This window comes from Zonotrichia albicollis, chromosome 22, assembly GCF_047830755.1.
Source record: "Zonotrichia albicollis isolate bZonAlb1 chromosome 22, bZonAlb1.hap1, whole genome shotgun sequence".
Taxonomy (NCBI): domain Eukaryota; kingdom Metazoa; phylum Chordata; class Aves; order Passeriformes; family Passerellidae; genus Zonotrichia; species Zonotrichia albicollis.
The window spans coordinates 1,171,113-1,195,572 of record NC_133840.1 but is presented as its reverse complement, the minus strand read 5'-3'; the positions used below and the strand labels follow the sequence as shown (position 1 = coordinate 1,195,572).

The 24,460-nt window shown below is 54.6% G+C and overlaps 1 protein-coding gene across 1 annotated transcript; it reads left to right on the top strand.

Annotated features, from left to right (window-relative positions):
• Positions 1–10,575: 10,575 nt before the first annotated feature.
• On the top strand, positions 10,576–14,297 carry SRSF1 (serine and arginine rich splicing factor 1). Its single transcript, XM_074556807.1, has 4 exons — positions 10,576–11,191; positions 11,387–11,571; positions 11,802–11,974; positions 12,230–14,297. The coding sequence occupies exons 1-4, from the start codon at positions 10,998–11,000 to the stop codon at positions 12,422–12,424; spliced, it is 747 nt and encodes a 248-aa protein (XP_074412908.1). The 5' UTR covers positions 10,576–10,997; the 3' UTR covers positions 12,425–14,297.
• Positions 14,298–24,460: the final 10,163 nt, after the last annotated feature.

Genomic DNA, 24,460 nt, shown 5'->3' with positions numbered 1-24,460 from the left:
AGGGACAAGGTATCAGACTGGTGAACTCAACTGGTGACAGTCTCCAGTCCCCAGAGCTGGCTCCAGAGCTGGTGGCAGCTTCCATAATCCCAGTGTAACCCTATCCCAGTTACATCCTTCTCCCAAAGCGTCTGCAGCAAGAGGAAGCAGAGGAGCCCTGCTCCTGCCTGGCTCAGTCCTGCTCCTGCCAGTGCAAGGAGCAGTGGCCTTGACAAAGAAAGTGCTTGGAGGATTGATGGAGGGAGATGCATTCCTGAAGAGTGACAAAAGGTTATTTGTTTGTAAATTCCTCTGAGTGGACTATATAAAGCACTTCACAGAGATCCACAGGAAAAGGTCCTGGCGTGAGAAGCAGTTTGCCATCTAAGGCTGTGCTCCTCCTGCCCCATGGCCACATGCTTCCCCTGGGATGTGTTTCCAGTCCCAGGCAATTACAAGTAAAAAACCACACACTTTGTGCCCATCTGCCACAAGGAATGCAGAGGTCCGGGATCCAAATGCAGGGCTGACAGTGTGAGTGTGGCAGCATTTCTTCCACCAGCTCTACTTCCATGCTGTACTTCTGTAAAACATCCCCCACAGGAAATTGTTCTTGTTTAACCTAAACTCACTTTGATATGACTCAGCCCGTTATTTCTGCTCTGCCCTGCCATGGACGTGGCACACTGACTTACTTTATAGCACAGATCTACAGCAGACGATGGCTGAAATGTCACCTTCATCTCCTGTCCTTGCAGGAATTCTTTCCTCTCTCCTCCTCCCACATGTCTCCTGCACCTCTGCTCCTGTCCTTTCTCTAGACTCCACCATCAGTCACTCTCTCTGCCAATAATCAATAAAAACAACAGCAGCAGTAAAGCACCTTCAATTAATTCCCCTCTGGAGCAGAATGGAGGGTGTGGGCACTGCTGCTCCATCCCAAGGGGGCTTTGGCCACTTCATCATATCCACAAGAGCCCGTGCTCATGGCTGCAGCCCCCCACCAGCACTCTGGCTGCTCCCTGGCACAGCCCCCAGGGCTGCCCAGTGTGTTATTTTTTACCAGGTTTCAATTGTTTTGGCAAGTGTTTTGCAAAGCACATTCCGGAGGGTTTGCTCTTCATCCTGGCTGCTTTGATCAATCTTGTTTGCAAAGCAGTTTCCAGCCCCTGGTTAATGTACGTTATTATCTCCCTGAATCCCTGCTATTGAACCTGGATAAATCCCGTGGAAAAAGAAAAAGCCCTATAAAAGGAAAGGCTCTAAAACCTCCCGCGGGAGCTGCCACCGCTGACGAGGAGGGTTTGGACACCATGAGTGGTCCTTTAACAGCAAGAGCAGCCCCAAGTCCCTGGATTATTGCCTGATCTGCAGAGGCTTTCATCCCAACGTGAGACCAGAGTGCAGGAATACCAGAGCTGGGACTGTGCCCTGGGTTTCCCAGTGAGGTGTCCCTGCCCAAGCAGAAATGCTCCTCTGTGGGACCAGACCCCACACCTCCCAGCAGCATCCCACACCAGGCTCTGAAACCCCAGCACGGCCTTTCCCTGGCTCCAGCATGCAGGGACCATGGCTCCTCATGTCCCCAGGTCTGTCCAGAGCAGAGGCAGCGTGGCACCACGGCAGGGCAGCCTGGGCTTATCTCCAAGGCAAATGGGCTGAAAAATGTGGCAGCTATAGACGGCTTTTTGTGCAAAGGCTGCGTGCCACAAGGCAGCGCGTTCCTGCCATCCCACAGGCATGAGAGAAAACACTCCACGACTTGTGAGCCTTATTAATATGGATTCAGGTCAGCTGCTCCCTGCAAGTTTTTGTGAGTGACTCGCGGTGTGCAGTTCATGCAGGATCCATAAACAAGGACGTCTCTCTGGAATCCTGCCAGGGCTGTATGAGCACAGGGATGTGAGAACTGCCTCAGTGCAGTGGGGACGAGGGGTGAGAAGCCATCCAGCCCTCTGCTCCCAGCTCCCACCACCCCAGCCCAGGCTCCTGGAAAGGCTGGATGCACTGAGGGCTGGCAACTCCCCTTAATCTGATCTGTCCTGAACAGAAAAACGGGTTTGGAGACAACATAAACACTGAAGGAAAGGTCACATCCAAGCCACACGCTCTGTGACTGTGTCTTGTGGCTTCACTCCCACAGTGGGCTGTGCAGGGCTCTGAGCTGACCATGGTGCAGGGGCTGGGGACACAGTGCCTGCAGGACCAGGCCCAGGATGATGGGTAATTTTACTTTGAATTTCTCCATTTTTGTTTTTCTGTGCTCCCCCTCCTTGGGCTGGTGCTTCAGCACAAGCCCTACACCACACATGGTTTATCTGCAAGGCATCCTGCCTGCACATCAAAGGCTTCCTACATTTTTAAGGCTGGAAGGGCTGTTGTGATCATTCACTCCACCCTCCCGTGAGCCACAGCACTTGCCAGAGCTGGGTTCCTGTGGTCACCCAGAGCACAGTGCTGCCGTCAGAGGAGCTGGGAGTGCCAAGACATGACAGTGGCTTTGGGCTGACTGCAGGGTGGGGGTTCCTGCTGCCCCTCCTCAGCACATCCACATCAGCCACCTCCCTGTGCTGCACTCCCTCCACTCTGCCACGCTCCTTGCTCCTTCTTCCAGCCACGGGCTGCAGTGCCCAGGGCAGTCCCTGCTCTGGGAACACACTGGGTGCTCACCAGTGAGCCTACTGGGAATCCATGTGCAAACCACTTAGAGCTCATGCATGAAGAGATTGAGCAGTCATGCACGGGCTAATTGGGCATTTGTATGCCAAATAGCGGGCACTCATGCATGAACTGCCCGGGTGCTCATGCATGCCCTGATGGGGGCTCACGGGCACAGGATGAGCCACCATGGATGTGCTGACCCCCCTTCCCTGCAGGAACAGCCCTGCACCTGTGTGAACCTGTGTGTGCCCCTGCAGGGTCACTCTGGATGCTGATGCACACCCTCGGGTGCTCCAATGCACATTATCTGGGCACTTGTGCATTCCCTGATTAGACACACATCCGTGGCTTCATTAGGCACTGGAACAAGTGGAGCCCAGCACAGCGACAGCCCCACACAGGGCAGGGAAACCTGCCAGCACCCAGCACGGCATGGTGTGGCACCAAAATCCCTTCTGGCTCCCTGGCGTGTGTGAGCTGGTGGCTCTGCCTCCCCAGCAGCCCTGCTGGCACACACCAGCCGATCTCACACCTTCCCCCGAGCTCCCCAGGGCGTAGGAAGGAGCTACTGCTGAACAGACAACTTAAACCCTCTTCTGGCACAGCTTAAATACAAGAATCTCCAAAAGCAGAGACAAGGTCTCCACTGTGTAGAATAATTTAGGTCAGTCTCACTTCTGTAACGATTTATTTAAGCTTTAGCAGTTCCTGGCCCAAGTGAGGGAAAAATGAGGGAAAAAATAGAATCCCCCGTATTTACACTATTTTTCTGTAATGTTTATCTTGTGGAAGCTACAGCCTCATCTGCCAGCACTGCTTTAATCCAGGCCTGCAGACACTTCCACCACACACTCACATTTTTTAGGATCCTGCTTCAAATTGGAGCAACTTGTTGAGCACAAAATCTCAGCCTGCAAAAGCTTTCAAGTGGTTGCTTCTCCCTGGAAATTATGTCCTGTCCTTCAATCACTCCCAGGCTTTACCAGAAATGCTTTTGCCTTCCTTGCACAAAAAAACTGGTATTTGAGTGGGCTCAGCTGTGTATTTCAATGTACATAAATGTACACAAATGTGTATAAATGTATTCACAGCAGGCAGTACCCACGGGCTGGCCCTGGGCTGGCATCACTGAGAGCTCAGGTCAAACCCCTCCTGCCCTCCTCACCAGCCTGCTCATGGTGATGCTCTCACTGAACTCTGCAGAAGGAGCTGCAACAGCTGATCTGATCAATAAATACACATTTATACAACCCTTAGGTCTGTAATATCTGTCTGTATGTAAGAGGCCATGAGGGATTTTGTTTTAATTAGAGGAATGCTTAAGGCTACTCTGCCTCCTGCTTAATCAGCCTTGGAAATGCAGAGGGAAGGGCTGTCCTTGTGCAGGGCACTGCTCTGAGCAGCGTAACCCAAAGGCTCAGTGAGGGCACCAGGGCAGGAGCAGGGAGAGAGGGGAGCACAGCCCACATCCACCTCATCTGGCATCGCCAGGGAAACTCCTGTCTGGAGCTGCCAGTGTGCCCCATGCCCTGCTTGACAATTCCCAGGGTGGGAGTGGCTGGGCCGGGTCCAGCCCCATCCCTGCTCTGAGGAGATGGTTATCGTGGATACACAGGGAGAGGTGTCAGGAATGCACTTCATGGCCAGCAAACAGCAGAGGCTTCCAGCCAAACATTGCCAAACTTGCAAAGGTGCTGCTCTTATTATGGGAATGTCGCAACTGCTGAGGTCCCACGGCCCGGGAGTATCCGTGGGAGGAGAGCACAGCCCTGCACAGATACGTGGCTTGGGAACAGGCCTCGGTGCCCTGGGACAGCTCTGCCCCCGTGCTGGGATCCAGGTGAGCCCTCGGTGCCCTGGGACAGCTCTGCCCCCGTGCTGGGATCCAGGTGAGCCCTCGGTGCCCTTGGATCAGCTCTGCCCCCGTGCTGGGATCCAGGTGAGCCCTCGGTGCCCTGGGACAGCTCTGCCCCCGTGCTGGGATCCAGGTGAGCCCTCGGTGCCCTGGGACAGCTCTGCCCCCATTCTGGGATCCAGGTGAGCCCCATGCTGGGATCCAGGTGAATCTCGGTGCTGGGATCCAGGCCAGCCTGTGGTCAGCCACCAGCACACACACCTGGCTTTGCTGTGGAGCACCCAGAAGCAAGTAGACACCAGTGACACCCAAAACCACTGTAAACCACCAATGTAGGGGTCTGGGAGATGCATTTCCAGCTCATTCCAGTCCCACCAGTCCCCAGGGGCACTTCAGCCCCAGTCCACCACAGTGCTCAGCTGGTGTTTAACTCCAAGCAGGCATGCAATAGTTTGGGAGGATAAGGAGGAATGAAAAGGTGGATAATAAACAAAAATGAGCCCTAGAGGAGAAAAACTGCTCACTGGCAGATTGATGCTCTCGGAGCAAACAGAAGGGGAGGTGCTGCTTTGTGCTCACCCCTGGCCCCACAGCACAGGTATTGTTTGCTGCTAACAGCAAAAAAGCCTCACGGGGATGCCCCACGTGTGAAACCCTCTGGAGCAGGAAGACAAATGAAGAAGCAGTAAAGTCCTCAGTATGCCAGGACATTATCCAAAGCCCTGGATTTGTGGTTAACTGGTTCCCTTTTACTGGTGCTGCAGCTCCCTGCCCTTGCCAGCCTGTCCCAGGCTCCTCATGCCAGTCAGCTTCTGTTCCATGGATCCTTTCTGTCTCACGTGTATTTCAGAGGATACAAATATTAATATGCTTCTTGGGAAATGATCAAACTAGTATCCATCTTTCATGCTCTAAATGATACAGCTGACAAAGGCCTGATATTCCTATTTACTGCCCTCAAGAAACTGCACCTAAAAGACCTAGTAGGAAAAAAATAGATTATATCTCATGTTTTAGTTGGGATATGGTGGTACAGCAAGTCCAGTATTGTACATAAATCAAATTGTCTTGTTTTTTCTTTGCATTGCAGAGCAGAGCATGGAACAGCTGCTGCTGGGGCTCCACTCCTAATTTCTGACACATCTTTTAACCTGCTAATTTAAAAGCACTTACTTTGCATCCTTCTTCTTAAGAGTTAGTGAGATATGAAGCATGAGGTTTCCTAGATTAGGGATGTCTGGATAATAAAATGCTGTGGAACAGGATTTCCAGGGAGCAGAATCCTTTCAGCAGTACCTGGGCACTGGGATCAGCAAACTGCTTGGGACCTTGGCGGCTGCTCCCACGCTGGCCCTTTTGTAAACATTGAGTTTATTTTTCCTCGTTTATTTGCCTTTCATTGAGCTCTGACAGGAAAAATATATGGCCCAGTGTCCCTCCTGCCCTGGTCTCTGTGAGTTGTTGTTTCACATGGTTATCACAGTCCCTCGCCTCTTCCAGTGTTTACATAAAGTTACAGCGCCCACAAAACAGCTCCAAAAACCTTATTTGTATTTTAAAATATTCTGCTAGAAACCAATCTTAATGCATTTTGCTCTCGCTGTAGTTCCTTGTGTTAAACAAAATCAGCAAGCCCCCACTGATGCCACAGGGGCTGCGTGGTGCTGAAGGGAGGGAGCGGGCACGTCGGCAGTGCTGCCAGCGGCTCTCCACGGAGAGCTAATGGAAAACCTCCTTTTAAAAACCACTCAGGCCTGGCAAATCTGGGTTATTTTTGGAGAACAAAGAGATCCAGCTCTATCCACGCTCCCAAGGCTTGGCTGGGTGGCACGGCCCCCACAGAGACATCCCGGGGATGTGTAAGTGCAGCGCTCCCGCTGGCTGTGGCCCTGCGGTGTCCTGGCAGGGATGGTGACAGATGCCACACGCCAGATAAGCGGCAATCAATATCTCTAATGGACAAACAGCATTTCAGTTCCCTGTGTCAGGATGGCACTGCTCACTCCCAGCTGGAACACAGGTGGTGGGAAGGGAAGTGCCAGGAGGGGCCGGTGAGCCCCGAGCTGTGCCACCCGTGCACTGTGGCAGTGGCTCCTCACCAGATCCTGGTGTGGATGGCTCAGCCGGCTGTGTGCCACACCCCTGGAGTGTGGGAATGCATCGAGGGGAAAGGAGGCAACTCCAGGGGAAATAAAAACAGCAAAAGGTAAAGGAGCAGCTGCAGGAAAACCCTTGCTGCCCAGTCCCCACTAAACGGCGAGGTTCCCTCTGGAATGAGCGACCCAAATGGATTCGCTCCTTTCCTCTTATTTATGCCTTAGCAGGAATAAATGCTAGCAGGTTTATTTACATTGACAGTTTGCATTCATTTTCCTCCCTCTCCTCGTCAGGCCTTGGAGCATCCCACCAGGCAGGGAGAGGGAAGAGCAATGCAAGCAGCTGCCACAATATTCGGTGACAGCGGGAGGCAGGGAGCGATGGCAGAGCTCGGGAGGAACAGAAATGCCTTCCCAGGGAAATAAATCCATGAAAATGGATTGGGGGGGCTCACTGAAACTTTCTGGTCTGTACTAAGTGCTGCCCCTTTCCCTCCCAGCCCCAGCCATGGTGTGCTGGCATGTGGGAATTGCTGCAAATCCAAGTAATGTGAAAACAAAACAGCACAAATGCCAGCAAACCCATGACTTTTATTATTTTTTGATATTTTAAAATTATCCTTTTATTGCTACCAGCCCAACAAATAACCACACACAATCTAACTGATTCTGCTTCCCTGTGCCCCATCACTCTGCTCGGGGACCTTGGACCTGAGCACATCATGGGGCCACCTGTGTGGTGTGGCTGCTCTCACAAAGGAAAAACAGCAGGGTTTGGAAAATTCAAAAATGAACATTCCCAATCCACCTGGGACCATTTGAATTCCGGTGGCGTTACCTCTGCTCGTCTGGCTTTTCTCCTTTAAGTCTCCACCCGTGTGTGTCCTTTTGGGCAGGCTTCCAGGAAAAACTCCCACTGGCAGTGTGCTGTGTTTTCTGTTTGCATCCAGACATGCCCCAGCATGTGCAGAGGAAATCTCTTTGCTTACAGTGAAATCTGCATAAACAAAACGAGCTCTGTCACCATCCGCTGCTATGGGAATTCTTTTCAAGCTTACACACACTTGTCCTTGTCTTATCTTAAGCTCAGAGTTTCTCTGAAAACGTCAGACTGGTATTTTTGCTTCCTTTTCCTACATGCAAAACACTAAGTTTGATCACTTTGAAGCACTATTTAAAATGTTCACACACACAGACACATATACACACAAAATATCAGCTTTGTGTTTCACCTCCGAAGACAAAACCTGTGTGGTTTCAAGTTCCTGGTGAAATGCCAAGGAAAGCCCTCCAGCAGCAGATTCCAAAGGACAGTTACAGGAGGGAAATGGCAAGTTTGGACAGTTCACTGCTCAGTTCCCCCCAACAAAAGACTTCAGATGCCTGTTAAAAACCGACCCTTTTCTCCCAGACAATCTGGGCTTTGATGAACTGTTATTTTGCAAGGCAGTGAGAGCAGTCAGGACCAATCCAGCTGGATTAGGACAAACAGGTTCCTGTGACAGAGCTGGGCGATGACAGGCGTGGGCCTCAGCCCCAGCCCTGCAGCTCTGCTTGGGAACCGTCCTGCTTCCCCAGCTCCCTCAGCAATAACAATCAGCAATGATGTCATGTGGGCAATATTTGCATTATTCTCCTTTGGAGAGCCCCGGTTTCCATTGCTCCCATTTTGAGGGAAAAACTTGTCATTTTACAGTGGTTGGCTTCTTATTTTAGCAAGATTATTTGCCTTTGCCTTCCCATAATTTATGTTCTACATAACTTATTAATTCCCCACATGTGTTTTGCTAGAAAAGCAAAAATAACTCTGAGGAACAAGTATTGTGCAGCACATCCAACTAAACACTCCAGTGATAGCACAGACCTGAGAAAAGTAATGAGGAAGAAAAAAAAATCTAATACTTCTATAAAGAGACACTTCATTAAGGTAATTAAGAGAACCATTTAAAGCAGTTATGAGGATTATTAAGACACAAAAGAAATTATGCAACAGGGTTTTCACCAAGCAGGCAGACTCACCATTGGTTTATTATGCCTTTAACAATAACTTTCAGTGGTTTTAATGAGTTTTTGAAAACAGAGACTAATTTCTTGGCAAGGGATGGCGTTTCCCTACACCTGGGAAAAGCATAATCAGGATCTTTGTGGAGTTTTTTGTGGGGAGGGGACTTGTTGAGTTTTTTTAATATCACAGAAGGGTTTGGGTTGGGAGGGACCTTAAAGCTCACCCAGTGCCATGGCAGGGACACCTTCCATTGTCCCACACTGCTCCAAACCCTGCCCAGCCTGGCCTGGGATCACAGAATCCCTGAATCACAGGTTGGAAAAGACCTTGGGATCACTGGGTCCAGTCCTTGACCCATCAGCACCCTGGCAGCACTGAGTGCCACATCCTACATTCCTCTGACACTTCCAGGGATGGGAACTCCAAAAAGTGCTTCTGCTGAGCTGAACAGCTTGTTAAATTGTGAACAGCTTGTTAAATAATCTTAAAATCCCATTATTTCCCCCAGAGAACCCCCTGAGGTTACACAGGGGCTGTGGTTGCTGCTCCCCACGTTGTGTCCCACTACAGAGAGAACTGAAACCCCAAAACTGTCTCAGGTGCAGAACATCCCCAGGCAGCCGGGAATTTACCCTTTGCCTCTCTCACTCCCCTGTGCTGCTGTTTAACCCCTTGGTGACCCAGCAGGGACATTCCTCCTGAAAAACCCTGGGGCAGAACATGAGCAGCACCTGTGCCAGCCACAGATCCTGATGTGACACTGCACACCCTTCCTGCCAGCCACCCCAGTGCTGCTCTTACAGAGGAATGTGCATTTCTCATTAACAAATGTGACAAATGAGGGCAGCCAGGAAGAGGCAGAAGGCATTTTTCACAATCCCTTAATGAACTCATCAGCCTGAAAGGTTTCTCTCCACACTCTGACACTTTTAACTCCTCGTAGTGGTTTTGGTGGCCGAACCTCTCCAGCACCACGTGGGTCTTGTGCTGATCCAAACGGCCAGGGATCCATCAGTGACAGACACCTGGACTGCACAACATCATTTATTTCAGTAATTTTTAGCATGAGCTCACCCACATTTTTGTATTACCCGATGGACAGGGCACACAGAAGTGGTTTCTCACTCTGAAGCTGCTTTAACACATCTCTGAGGGCTTTGTGACAATGCTGAGTACTCCACTTATTTTAAAGCATCTTTATTCAAATTACAATTTTATTAAACATAACATATTTGGGTATTTTCGTCCTGCTTCTTCCCCAGGATATCCTTTTTTGCGTTGAGTCTGTTTTTCATGTGACCCTACATTAAAGCTTCATAAATACAGAACATTCTTCAGCAGGAGCACACAGCCCTCAGCAGTGTTCTCAAATGCATCCACTCCGGATGTGACTTTGTCTCAGTTTTTACTGCCTTTTGTTCCTCCACTTTTATTAACGGAGACCCCAAGTCAAGCCCACCCCTAAAGTTTATTTTCCCAAGCCCATCATGTTGGATGCAAGGGCCCCAAGAACCATCCCATGGCTCAGCGATGGAAAACACCCCTCGAGCAGTCCCAAACCCAGGAGATTTAAACCCTGAAGGAGCTGAGCGAGCTAGGTGCCCCCCTCTACCCCCAGGGCGGCCATTTTGGGTCCTGCCCCCCGGGGAGCGGGACCAGCGCTTTTCTCCTGTCCCGAGGCACGGCACGCCGGGACAGCACATTGAACGAGCCCTTCAGCCCACGGGGGGGGACACGAGGGGGACACGGTGGGGACAGAGCGGGAACAGAGCGGGCACAGTGGGGACACCAGGGACAGCCGTGCCAGCGCCATGGCGGCCCGCCCGCGGTGCATTGTGGGAAGCGCCAAGCGCTTGGCGCCAAGCGCGCCCGCCGTCCCGCGCGGTGCATTGTGGGCCGCGCCCTCCCCGGCCGGGCCTAAAGGCGCGGGGCGCCGCACCGGACGTGACGTCACGCGGCCTCCGCCGTTTAAGCCGCTGCAGGGAGGAGCGTCTCTCATCTGCCGCGGGGACCGCAGGCTCCCCACGGTATAACCAAGCTGCCGCAGCCTCGCGCCCCACGGCTGCGGCCCGCCGCACAGACTAGGCTTCTCCGAGGCGGCGAGAACCGAGGGACTACTTTGCGGCGGAACCGCGCGTGCGCGGGGCGGAAGAGTGAGGGCGCGGCGGAAGACGCGTGCGCCGCTGGTCCGCCGTGAGCGCGGGCGGTGCTGCGGCCGGTGCTGCGTCCCGGGGTGAGATCGGTGCGCGCAGAGGCAGCGCGAGCGGAGCCGCGGGCGCCATTTTGAAGCGGCGGTCGGGGGAGGTGACGAGAGCGCTCCGAGAGCCCGGCCCGGCCCCGCCACCGCCGCCCCGCGCCGCCCGCACCGCCCCGCGCCGCCGCAAACATTGCCGACCTCGCCATGTCCGGCGGCGGCGTCATCCGCGGCCCGGCCGGCAACAACGACTGCCGCATCTACGTGGGGAACCTGCCCCCCGACATCCGCACCAAGGACATCGAGGACGTGTTCTACAAGTACGGCGCCATCCGCGACATCGACTTGAAGAACCGCCGCGGGGGCCCGCCCTTCGCCTTCGTCGAGTTTGAGGACCCCAGGTGAGGCCCCTCTGGCGCTGCCCCGGGCCCCCAGCCCCGCGGAGCCGCCTCTGCCCGCCCGGAGCGTTGCCCCGCGGCCCGGGCCGCGCTAACGGGGCCTGGCCGGGCGGCGGGCGGGGAGAGGCGGGCGGGAAGCGGGAACAAAGGCGGGCGGTGCGGCGGCCGCGCTCACCGCCCGCCCCGTGCCGCCCGCAGGGACGCGGAGGACGCCGTCTACGGGCGGGACGGCTACGACTACGATGGGTATCGGCTCCGCGTGGAGTTCCCCCGGAGCGGCCGCGGCACCGGCAGAGGAGGCGGCGGCGGCGGGGGGGGAGGAGCCCCCCGGGGCAGGTACGGCCCCCCGTCCCGGCGCTCGGAGTACAGAGTGATCGTCTCGGGTGAGTCATTGCTCTCTCTCAGCCCCAGTGCTCCCCCGGGGTCCTGCGGGCGCGGTGCTGCTGCGAGCTTCTCCTTAAAACGCGAGGCCCCGTGTGCTCTGGGAGGGGAGCGGTGCTGTCTCCCTTCTGAGCTGAGCGCTCCTCTCCTTCGCCGCCTGTTTAACCCCTGCCGTAATACGGGAGGTGAGGCTCTCATCCGGTTTTAAAGTCACGTTTTGCTTTTTCTCTAGGGCTGCCTCCAAGTGGAAGTTGGCAGGATTTAAAGGATCACATGCGTGAAGCAGGTGATGTATGTTATGCTGATGTTTTCCGAGATGGCACTGGTGTCGTGGAGTTTGTGCGGAAGGAAGACATGACCTACGCTGTGCGAAAGCTGGATAACACTAAATTTAGATCTCACGAGGTAGGTATCACACTTACTTTCTTTGGCCAGAATTGGATACAAGGGGCTTAACAGTAGGATGTGAAGGTAAGGAACGCGTGGTGGTCGTTGTTTGGTTACGGAGCAGCTGAATAAGTGTGTGGTCAGGCTGGACATAGACGTGTAAGCTCTGCTGTCTGTCCCGGCCGTAGTAACGCTGTCTGCAGTCTGTCAGCATGCCTGAAACATGGCCCTGAAGCCTCGACGTTTCAATCGAAAGTTCTGTCTATCCAATAGGGAGAAACTGCCTACATCCGTGTTAAAGTTGATGGCCCAAGAAGCCCAAGCTATGGAAGATCTCGGTCCCGCAGCCGTAGTCGTAGCAGGAGCCGTAGTCGCAGCAACAGCAGAAGCCGCAGTTATTCCCCAAGAAGAAGCAGAGGATCTCCACGCTACTCTCCCCGCCACAGCAGATCCCGATCTCGTACATAAACATCACTCTAGCTCTGATCTTTTTGTAGAACCCCATGTTGTACACAGTTTTCCTTTACTTAGTACAGTCTTTCATTTATTTTTTTTTAAATTCCAACTGTTTTACTCGAATTGGCTGAAGTGTTGAATTGCATTCTTGTGTAAAATCCCTAGTGAGTATTTGCTCCTCGACACCGACATTCCCCCTCCTGTCTTTGGTAAATTGTATTTTAATTGCTGTCAGTCAGGATTGTTCTGGTTTAGTTCTAGTACAATACCAACATTCTTGGAGCTGTGGTATTGCTGTGTAAATGTCTCAGTGTTCCGCTGTGGTCGAGACGAGCTGGGGATGTTGGGATGTTTGTGGCTAACTTGTCTCTTCTGGGGGATCTTACGTTTTATCTTGCCTTTTCGTGTGTCTTTCTGTAGACATATCTGAAGAGATGGATTAAGAATGCTTTGGATTAAAGGATTGTGGAGCACATGTCAATCATTTTAGGATTGTCAAAAGGAGGATTGAGGAGGATCAGATCAATAATGGAGGCAATGGTATGACTCCAAGTGCTATTGTCACAGATGAACTTGGCAGTATTGACCTTATACTGAGAGACAAGGGAATTGAGGCCAAGCACCTACGTGTCCCCACGTGTGGCTTCAGGCATGTCCTCGTGACCGCAGGCTGCCATTGCTCTTCTCCTTTAAAACTTCCTTCTCTGGGGGGGCAGTTGTGGCCAGATCCCTGCTTTTGTAATTCTCTATTCCATTCTAGTTTTCTAAAGGAATAAGGGGCCGGGGGGGAGCATTGGTTTGTTTGTCCCGCAGCGTTTGGTTACAAGTGTCCATGTCCGTAGTATCCGTACACTTGTAGTAGAACTTGCAATCAGAGTATAATATCAATACTGCTAAAATCTGCATGTCCTCTGTGTGACTGATACAGCGTGGCTGTTGCATTTTTATAAGTACCAGAATGAAAGCAAAATAAAAATAGCAAACCTAGTGGGGAATAATTTAAGTCTCAGCCCTGCCCCCTCAGACTAATTCACGATTGACTCACGATCCGTGTGAAAACACCGATTGTTAACGTTCCCTCCAGCTGGGAGTGCAGCTGTAGTCCAGCCATTCCATAGTAGGTGGATAGACCGAGCAGTTAAAGCTTTTCCAGTTTAGTAAAACCATTTTTTACAACCACAAAACCTCGTACCCACCAATGCGCTGAGTATGTTGGCATTTCCAGTTGACATATTGTAAATATTTACGATGTTTCCTCCAAATAGTAATTAACATTTCTAAAGAAATTATCTGAGCATCACCATTGGAAAGTTTGTTTTGGGGAATTGATAGTTATTACTGTACATCTGAATTTATTGATGGCAAACATAACTGATCATTCCCCAGAATCCTATTTTTTCATTACAGTATCTAACTTTTTGCCTCCTCTTTTTTGGTTTTGCTGGTTATAAAGGTTTGGATTGGAGAGGGCTCACTGGATCCCAATCCTTGGAGCTGGATCATTGGATTCAAATCATAATGTGGATAGGATAGGGAGGCTGAATTACAAGGATTCATGGAGCGGGATCAAATTACCAGGAACATAGGAGTGGATTCCTGCCCCAACCAAACCGCATTCGTGTGGATTTTTTTATTCAACTCAATTGGCTATTCCAAAGATATTTTTGTTCCTATTTTTGACGATTGGAGCCCTTAAGATGCACGATGGAGTTTTGCATTTTTTTGGTAAAAGGAGCAAAGCGAGGACCTGGAGAGGTACGCTGGAGCAATCTCCTTGGAAGGATTCAGCACGAGTAGATGGTAAACCTTAAAGGGGAAAAAGGGGGGTTTGTTTAAAAAAAAAAAAAACGTAAATAAGTCATTTGTCTAAATTAAAAGACCAAAATTGGAGTTAAAGATGACGTAGGTTTCAATTGGCCATTGCTTTTTTTCTTTGACAAATAAAATTTTTACAAAAACACGCCCCGTGTCATCGTTGGTCGCAGTGTCGCCCTCGCGTTGGGACCCGGACAAAAGCCTTTTGTGTGGAACAGAGCTGGAGTGTTCCACAGGAAACATCCATGTTTGAGCTTCTCCTCAATAAAGGATCAGTTCCCTGGGAAATGGGTGGAATCCAGCGCTGGGGAGGGGAAAAGAATGAATTAGCCATGTTTAAAGGAGGGAGTGTTGATAGGAGATCTCAGGGGGAAAATGGGAGATTTATGGGCTTGTCCTGGGCATGAATGGGGCAGAACTGGTCTGTGTGACCATTCCTGCTGTGGGTGGAGGGAGCAGGGTTGGGGTCTGGTGTGGGCAGGGCCCATCGCACCCCTGGGGCCAGGCTGGAGCTTCCTTTCCCCTGTGGCTCCCTTGGGTGTCCAGAGCAGGCTGTGGCCCTGGGAAGGGGGCTGTGGTTACCAGAGCACTTTGTGAGGCTGTGGGGAACAGGGCAGAGGGGGCTCCATGGCACACGGGTGGGAGCTGGGCAGCAAAGGTGGAGTTCAGCCCAAAAACCCCAAACTCTACTGGGAATGGATCTGTTCCATTGCTGCTGAAGGAAAGTGAAAGTGTTTTATAGGGTACAGGTGTGCTCAGGGTGCTTCACAAAGCAAAACCTGAAGCGTTGGGTGTGCCAGGACTGGAGCTTGGAGAGGATCCCTTTAAAAGGACCCACGGGCAGGAGCAGTGAAGGACCCTGGCACTCCTGAGGGATCGCTTTGGGATACAGCTGTCAGCTCTGAGCCAGCGAGTGCAGGCAGAGCTGCTGCCTCTAGGCAGGGTCACCAGGAGCTCATCGAGGTGTGGAGCACCGACTTCAGGGGCAATTGAGCCAACTGGGGCATGGAATTCCCTGTGCAAGGTCTGTTCTGGAGCTGCAGGAAGGCTGGAACTCGGAATTCCCTGTGCAAGGTGTGTGCAGGAAGGCTGGAATTCAGAATTCCCTGTGTGAGCTGTGTGCAGGAAGGCTGGAACTTGGAATTCCCTGTGCAAGGTGTGTGCAGGAAGGATGGAACTCGGAATTCCCTGTGCAAGGTGTGTGCTGGAGCTGCAGGAAGGCTGGAACTCGGAATTCCCTGTGCAAGGTGTGTGCTGGAGCTGCAGGAAGGCTGGAACTCGGAATTCCCTGTGCAAGGTGTGTGCTGGAGCTGCAGGAAGGCTGGAACTTGTCAAGCCTGCTTCTGGTGGGTGCAGGATGTGCTCCAAGTCTCACCTGTGTGTGGATCAACTACTGGAGCAGGAGCTACATGAGGAATATTTGCTGCTGGGATTATCTCAGTGGTTTGGATCGCCCTGTGGATGCTCCAGGAGGGCACTGACACCCAGGAAGAGGAGATGGCTGCGCAGTGTTCTCCACTTTGGGATCTGTGGAGTGTCACCTTCCTGGAAAGCTGCTCTCAGCTGGTGGGGATCACACCTCTGCCAGAAGGCTGCAATCCTCCCGTGGGGAGGAGAGGATCCTTTCCATCTCACCTGGAGAAGGGGAGGGAACAGAGCACTCCGGGGCTCTCCCTCGTTCTGGCTTTCCCCCTCCAAAGGGAGAGCTGGGGTCGCTCCAGGAGGAGCTGCTGGTCTGTTCCTGCCCCAGCATCACCCACTCCCTTTGTTCTGTGTCCCAGCTGTGGTGTCTGTGAGATCCTGCAATGAGCCTGCTCCCAGTGTGGAGCTTTCATACATTCCCTTTTTTCCCCATCAATTGTTTCCATCACCATGCTGGAGCAGGGAAACCACAGGGTGAGGCAAGGCTTTCCCCAAGTGCCCTGTGTTTTAATTTCAGGTTCTGATCCAGCGTGTTCCGCCGTCCTCGGGGGGAACATCATGTTCTCTGATTGACATAAAATACAGGAATTAAATTAATATCTCAGAAATGTGCTATGAACCAGGTTTGACAGCAGTAGGAGAAGTTAACTGGAGGAGGCTGTGCCTCCTGACACACTCTCAGTTTTTAATTATACCACGTTATGAGTTCATTAACATTGTGACAGACATGATGAGGAGTCGGTGAGTTTTGGGAGCAACACTCGTGCCTGGCACTACCCGGGGAGCCTGGTGCCATCTCCTTTGCCCTTCAGCTCCTCCAAGGGTGACAGTGACTCTGGTGAGTGCCTGTTTGGCTTCCCCCATGGGGAATCTGCTTCCTGGGAGCCGTGCACCGGCCTGGCTGGGGGACAAAGCTGGTTTTAATATCCTCGTGCATTATTGGGAACAGGCTGTTCCACCAGCACCTCTTCCAGGAAGGTGTTTGCTTGGATTTCAACAGATGCCAACCAAGGCAAGGTGTCTTCTTTCATCAGTGTGTTCTTCCTGAAACTAAATCTTTTGAGAGGCTATTCTCTCTGAAGAAGGTAGAAATGGGTAGGGAAATGGAATTGGAGGGGACAGCCAAGCGTAGCCCCCTCTCCTGAGCCACAGCAGGTGAGTTCCCGCTGCCCAGCGAGCAGGGAGCGTTCCCTGCCCGTTCGCCTGGATGAGCTGCGCGGTTCCTGCGGGGAATCTGTCCCGACGCTCCTGCTCTCCGATAGTGCCGCTTTGTTGGTACAACTGAGGCCGATTGTGCCCCGGGCCGGCGGCCCCTCCGTGCCCCGCAGCTGCGGGAGCCCGGCCCCATCGATAGCGATACTGCCTCCTTTGTGCGAGCTGCGAGGCCGCATCCCTCCCTGAGACACTGCATTCCTCCCTGAGACCGAGGGAATCTCCGCTCCTCCTCTCACAGCGTCCCGAGAGCCCCGTGCTTAAACAGCCAGCACCAGCTCCGAAATAGAAACGCTTAGAAAACTTGTGGTTGCTCCCAGAAACCACAGCTTGGTTTTTTGTTTTTTTTTTTTTTTCTGTTGTTTGTTTGGGGTTTTTTTCTAACAGAAACTTCTGCTTTAGAACAGGAGATCCTTTCATTGATCTGTGTGTGTTGGTTGTGCTGTGAGGTTTCTTGCTCCTGATAACAGCAGAGGTTTTAGCTGTGCAGCAAAATTAGAGTAATTTCTAGACTGGCTTAGAGCAGCCCCAGCTTTGGTGGGTCCCCCATGCCGAGGGCAGAGCAATCCTGGCTGCACCTGCACGGGAAGAGCAGTTTGTCTGGAACTGCTCTTGGAGCCGTTTCAAACAGAAAGCTGAATTATTGGGGAAAATGAAGATTCCAGGCAGTTCCCTGTGTAATATGCATTCCCTGAAATCCCTCTCTGAAGGTGAGGCAGTGATGTACCCACCTGCACTGCCTGGTCCCTGCAGTGCTTTGTGCTGCCCTGGCAGAGCTGTGGGATGGGGTGGGATGGGGTGGGATGGGGTGGGATGGGATGGGATGGGATGGGATGGGATGGGGTGGGGTGGGATGGGATGGGATGGGATGGGGTGGGGTGGGATGGGATGGGATGGGATGGGATGGGATGGGATGGGATGGGATGGGATGGGGTGGGATGGGGTGGGGTGGGGTGGGGTGGGGTGGGGTGGGGTGGGGTGGGATGGGCGCAGAGACTGGAGGAGCTGCAGGATGGGATGGGCATGGAGCAGGGCAGAGCTGTGGGATGGGCACAGAGCCTGGCAGAGCTGCAGGATGGGATGGGCACAGAGCCTGGCAGAGTCATGGGACAGCACGGGCATGGAGCCCAGCAGAGCTGCAGGATGGGATGGGCATGGAGCAGGGCAGAGCCATAGGATGGGCACGGAGCCTGGCAAAGCTGCAGGATGGGAGCAGAGCCTGGCAGAGCTGCGGGACAGGACGGGCACGGAGCCCGGCAGAGCCGCAGGATGGGCTGGGCATGGAGCAGGGCAGAGCCATAGGATGGGCACAGAGCCTGGCAGAGCTGCGGGACAGGACGGGCACGGAGCCGGGCAGTGCCGTGGGATGGGCACGGAGCCTGGCAGTGCCGTGGGATGGACACGGAGCCTGGCAGAGCCGCAGGATCAGGGGCTGCCGCCTCTCCCCGCGCTCCCTCGCCCTGCCCTGGGGGCTCAGGGGGTCCCTCACCTCTGCGGCCCCTCCCGGCTGGCTGCATGTGCCGCTCGCAGAGCCATTAACATAATTTTATACACTAATTTGTGTAATCATTAAAGAGCGGAGCAGGGCATTGTTCACATGAGTAATTACCTCTATATTCTAATAGCTCTAATTCATCCCTTCAGTGAGTTTCGTGTTTCAGTGACTCAGCCGCGATTCACGCTCCGGGTCCCGTGTTTTCTGAAGAAATGCCCGTTTCTCGCATGGCTTGGTGCCCTCTGCGCAGCTGCTGACGTGACAGATCCCGAGGAGCTCGGGATGCCGACCTGGGCGGGTTTGCCAGCCCGGATCGGGGGCTCTGGGGTCCTGCATCCCGCGGGGCGTTCCGCTGGCCGGGATGCTGCGGGGAGCAGCTGCCAGCGGAAATTTCAACACGGAGAACTTGGCAGTTTGCTGAACTCCGGGTATTTTCCTTCTGACAAAAGGCAGGGTTGTATTTTTGTCGTGATTTTTGGTACGAGATGAGACACGGGGATAGAATCCCGCTGCGCAGGCTCTGGCTGCATTGATTCTCCATCCTCACACGTGCGTGCCTGTACAGTACACAGGCAGGAGGGAAGGCATGGGGAGCATCATTTTCTGCCTGATTTGCAGGATGACACAGGATATTTTCCCGAAGGCACCGAAATTAATTTGAGGCAGAGCTGCCTGCTACCACCAAAGGTTTTGTTTCCCCCTGGAAACACGGAGCAAAGTTGGATCCTTGGCCAGCGAGAGCAGGGATGCTCTGCCCGAGGCTCCCGCCAGCGCTGCATGCTCGTCCCTGTGGGATCAGCTGAGCGATGCAGATGAATGCACAGACATTGATTGTTTTGGAGACAATCCATAACTGCCAAATGAGATTAAACACCACCCAGGTCCCAGCAAAAAATAAAAGTAAATAGCAAAGAATAAAGAAAATGGGGCACGGCATTGGCAAATGGTCCTGGGGGAGCATCTAGGCGAGCATTAATCCCTGCCATCCCCGTCCCCGGAGGATTTGGGAGCTCTCTGCCGCTGTTAATCGCAGCAGCCCTGCAGCGAAGGTAATGCAGCATTATCCGTGCGCTCCAGCTGTGGCCGGGGAGGAGGGAGCAGCCGGCTCGGCCGAGCTTTGCCGTGTGCCAGTGAAAGATCAGGGATTAGCGTTAGGATTTCCTCGCTGCCTGCCCGGGCTGCTCTAATTCAGCGCTGGTGTTTTTCCCTCAATCACTGACCTCGTGTGCCTGCTGCTGTGCCCGGGAGGAGCCGGGGCAGATGGTGGCAAGGGGAGCGGGGCAGGAGCGGATGTTTCCCTGCAGTCCCTGGCCCCGCAGGAATTATTACTAAAAATGGTCACTGGTGATTAACCGGAGCAGTGCGCTGCTGCTGAGGGATTGGTGCGGGCTCTGGCTCGGGGAGTTTTTAAATCAAACTGGGAACAGCTTTCCTGGAGAGCGGCAGAGTTCAGCAGGTTCAAAGGCAGAGCGCTGAGGGCAGCGAGGGCAGGGGTGAGCAGGGGTCGGCAGCCCCTGCCAGGGGGCTCTGAAATGTCCCATGTGAGACAGAAAAAGCTGCGATCTCCCCGTGTCTGTGCACAGCCTGTAAACCACAGGACACACAGGAGCTGTGGCTGCCCCATCCATCCCTGGAAGTGTTCAAGGATGGGGCTTGGAGCAGCCTGGTCTAGTGGAAGGTGTCCCGTGATTTTCAATATCCCTTCCAGCCCAAACCATTCCACGATCCTGGGGTTTCATATTAAGTGTGGGCAATCCCCAGCATGTGACACCGGTGCCCAGCGCCGTGTGTGGCTGTCCGGGGTGTCCCCACAGCGGCAGTGGTGCCAGGGATGGGCACGGGCAGTGCCAGGGATGGGCCACCCCAGCCGCATCCCCGGGGCCCGTGTGACAGCCGAGGGGCGGCTCTGCCCTCCGTGGGGCGCACATGACAGCGCCGGTTTCATGGCCAAAAAAAGAAAGTTGTGACGGAGATGACCAAAATAACAACAAAAAGCCGCTGGGCGCGGGGCAGCTGCGGCGCTCAAGGTGCCGAGCAGAGATTAGCCCAGGCACGGCTGAGCACAAGGAGGTGGCGAGAGATAAGGGGATAAGGGCACTTCCCGGCGTGCGGCCGCAGGGCCGGGCACAGCCCGGGATCGCTGTCCCTGCCCGGGGCAAGCTCCGAGCGGCTCCCGGCGGGCACGGCGTGTGCGGGGCACGGGGAGCCCGCAGAGCCCCCGGCACGGCACCGGGCCGGCACGGCACCGGCCGTGACCCAGCCGTGGATGGATTCCCAGGGTGGCAGCGACCGGGGAGATCCCAGGGAGGCAGGAAGGGTTTCCCGTGGCAGCCGGGCTGAGGGGACAGGGCTGCAGGAGGGGCAGCAGGGAAGGCAGAGCTGGGGAGCGCTGCAGGGAAGGGAGGGATCAGCGCAGGGCAGTGTGCCATGGGAATGCTTTCAGCAGGGAATGCCTGAGGCATGGGCTAACCGCGGGGCTTTTCCTGCCTGGGCTGGGGAGCCCTGGCATGGGGAGAGCGGTGGGAGCTGGCACCCAGGGGAGCCGGGGGTGTCCCCCTGCTACCACAGCAGCGTGTGGCCCTGGCACCAGAACCCCTCTGACCTGGGCATCCCCCGGCTTCCCTCCTCCTCCTCCTCCTCCGCACACATCCCCGCAGCAGCGCGCCTCGGGGCCGGGGGCTACAGCCAGGAAAGCGGAGCAGGGACCGGGCCATCCATCCCTGCCGAGCCCCGGGACAGCGCTCCTTCCCCCGAGCAGCTCCTCGCTCCTTCCCCGCCGACCGCCGTGCTGCTCTCGGAGCTCCGGCCGAGCTGGCTGCTGATTCCCTGCGTCCTTTTTCCCTCTTTAGGAAAATGAAGCGATCTCTCACAGGCGCTAATTACGAGCAGGCTCCGGCAGCGGCAGCGCCCCCGCCGAGCCCGGGGCCGGCTGGGGATGGGCCTGGCACGGCCCGGGCAGGACAGGGCATCGCTGCCACCCTCCAGGGCGGGATGGGCATGGCTGTGGGCAGCCATCCGCCCAGAGCTTTTCTTTTCCTTTTCCTTTTCCTTTTCCTTTTCCTTTTCCTTTTCCTTTTCCTTTTCCTTTTCCTTTTCCTTTTCCTTTCCTTTCCCTTTTCCCATTCATTTTCCCATTCCCTTTCTGTTCCCATTTCCATTTTCCTCTGCCTAGTAAATGGCTTGTTATCCCTGCAGCACCTTCCACCCTGGTTTTACTGCGGGTCAGGGATGCTGGTCCAGCAGGAGCAGTGGGAGACCGTGGGATGCTCTCCTGAGGATTCTGGACCACCCCACGGTTCCTCCCGGCAGGCACACTCTGCTTCTAGCCCTGATTCCCAGAGATGTAATTCACTGTCTCTGTTTAGTGTCCCTGAGCACTTTGAGAGGGAAGGCTGCGAAGAGAGAAACCAGAGAAGACAGAGCTCGGGAAGCAGCTGAAGGGAAATCGCCTGCGGGGAGCACATTCTCAGCACCATCAGCGCAGCTTATTTACACTCTCGAGGGCTCTCCAGCCCCACAGAGCTGCGAAATTCAAAGCCCGCGGTGGCACTCAGAGCACGAACAGAGAGGGGCTCCTGCAAAGCTGAAATATTTGGCCACAGTTTCCATTGCAAGGGCTGCAAGCACACGCTTGGCCCAGCAGAACCGGAGCAGGGCTGTCAGCAGGAGGTGAGAGAGGGATCCGTGGGGCTGGCACTGGGCACAGTGACAGAGCGATCCGTGGTGCTGGAGGCAGGAGACATTCCCAACCTTCCCAACAATGCGGGAAGCGCCGAGGGAGCAGGAGGGAAGGTCTGAGTTTGAAAGGCAGAGAAGCACAGCCTCGGGAGGGTGGTAAATGGGCCACGGGCTCCCGGTGCCCTAGAAATTCCCCGTGCCTGCACAGCGGGGTGGCTGCTGATGCTATCGCTGTCCCAGCTCCATGACTAAGGGAGCTGCAAGGTATAAATTAAATAACACAACGCTTCACGCCGCCTGTTATGTGGGTTTGTCCCGAGCAGCGCCGCTTTAATTAAGATGGAGAGTTTACAAATCTAACCTTTGTTTATTCTGCTTTGGGGCATATATAATGTAAATATGTGTTTTCAAACACTGTGGCTTTTGAGACTTCCAGTTATAATTCTGGGTAAAGGAAAGTTCGTCAGGTTTGGCACGGGCTTGCCCTTTCTAAACGGAGCTGCTGCGAGTGCATCCCCCGGGGGCTCTCCCAGCTCCCAGCCCTGGGCTCGGGAGGCAAAGGAGGTAAAGGAGGGCCCTGCCCACAGGGAAGTGGGTTCAGCTCCGCTTCCCTCTCGTCTGACTCCGCTGCGAGTCCCGCAGGTTTTGTTCCTGTGTCCCCTCTCGGCGCTCTAGCTGTGAAAACAAGAGCGGAGTTTAGGCGGCTACGTGCTGGTCGGGATTTCTCCGATGAGTCAGTGATACGCTTGGGTAGTTTTCTTAGCCTTTAATTGAAGTGAGTGTGAGCCCTTAACAAAGAGCTCTCCCAAGTCTTCCTTAATAAGCGTTAACAAAAATAACCGAGCGGCCAGGAGGGAAACAGCCAGGGGCGGCAGCGGTGTCCCCTGCCCCGAACGAGGGATCCTGGGGAAATCCTGGGGCAGCACTGCGGTCACAGCAGGGCAGGACGGGGCACGGGGTGCACTGAGGGTGATCCAGCTGATCCCGCACCACAGCTGGGAAAAACATCTGGGATGAGCAGAGCGAGCCGGGCTGGTGGGGTGCTGCACTGGCAAACCCCTTTGGCTCCTTTTTTTCCTCCAAAAAAACACCAAAAAACTCCAAAAAAGTGTGCGGGGCTGCGCAGTTAGGATCTTCTGCAGAACAAGGGCAATATTTTACAATTTCCAGTGATGTGCATCATCACAGAACTCTACTGTGAAGCAGACAGGGGATCAAATGCGAGCAGGCTCCAGGCTCCCTGAGGCACACGGACCCTTGGAGCTGCAGGTGCTCCCAAGCAGGCTGGGCCACTCCAGGCAGCCGAGCCCACACGTAGTCACAAACTTCCCTCTGGGGTCACACGGCTGAGAAACTCCTTTTTGTTTCAAATGCAAACACATTTTGACATAACCACTTGACTCTGGCGCTGGAGTTTCAAGGAAAAAAAGCCGGAGAGGCGTGAAAGAACCGCAGGCATCTCTCGGAACAGAACAAGGACTGTTTTGCAATGCCCTGGGAAGGTGCAGAACCGTGCTGCAGGAGCCAGGTGCCCTGCCCAGCACTGAGCCAACACAGCCAGGGCTGAGCCGGCGGGCTGAGACCCTGATGTGTGTCCCCTGCTCTGCTGTCCCCATTGTCCCTCCTCCCTGCTGCACCGAGCTGCTGCTTCAGGACCGGCCTCTGCATTATCTGTAACAGGAGACAAGAAAAACCACCCGGGTGTCCCGCACGGGAGGAAGTCACAGGGGGCCAAATTTAGCCCTGCACGCTGCAGCCAGGGCGCCTCGGCTGCTCCTTCGCGCCGAGGCCTCGGATGCTCAGCAGGGATCCAGGCCTGAGCAAAGAGGATTGACCAGAGCTGCGAGAAAATAAATAATAAAGTGCTGTAAGCCTGCTCTCATCTCCCCAGCGGCAGGGAAGGCGAAGGGAGGTCAGGATTAAAACCCCCCTCCTGTGACAGTGTTAAACCTGCCACACTCAGGTGTGGGAGAAATGCTGGGTGTCCCTCAGGTGGCACCTGAGGCAGGGCACAGATGTGCCCCGCATCCTTCCCGGTCCTGGCAGCGCCAGGGAGGTGCAGGGAGCCGTCCCTGGGCCCCGTCCTGCTGCCTGTCAGGGACGTGCTTGGTGTATGTAAACACGTAATTAACGGTACGTATGTATTTAATTGCTCGTGGCTACGATTTGCATGCATGTGCTGCGCCGACGATGCCTCAGGTACGGGCGCATCCACTCCGCTGGCCCGGGGGAGGCGGCGGGGCTGCGCAGGGTCACGGCAGGGCCCGAGCCCCTCACGGCCCGGCCCGGCCCGGGGGAACGGCCGGGGCCGCGGGACAGGGCCCGGCCCGGCCGTCCTGGAGCCCGGCCAGGCGGGGTGCGAGGCAGGGCCGGCCGGGGAGGCGGCGGCAGCCCCGGAGGGCTGAGGGCGAGCCCGGGTGGGCTGA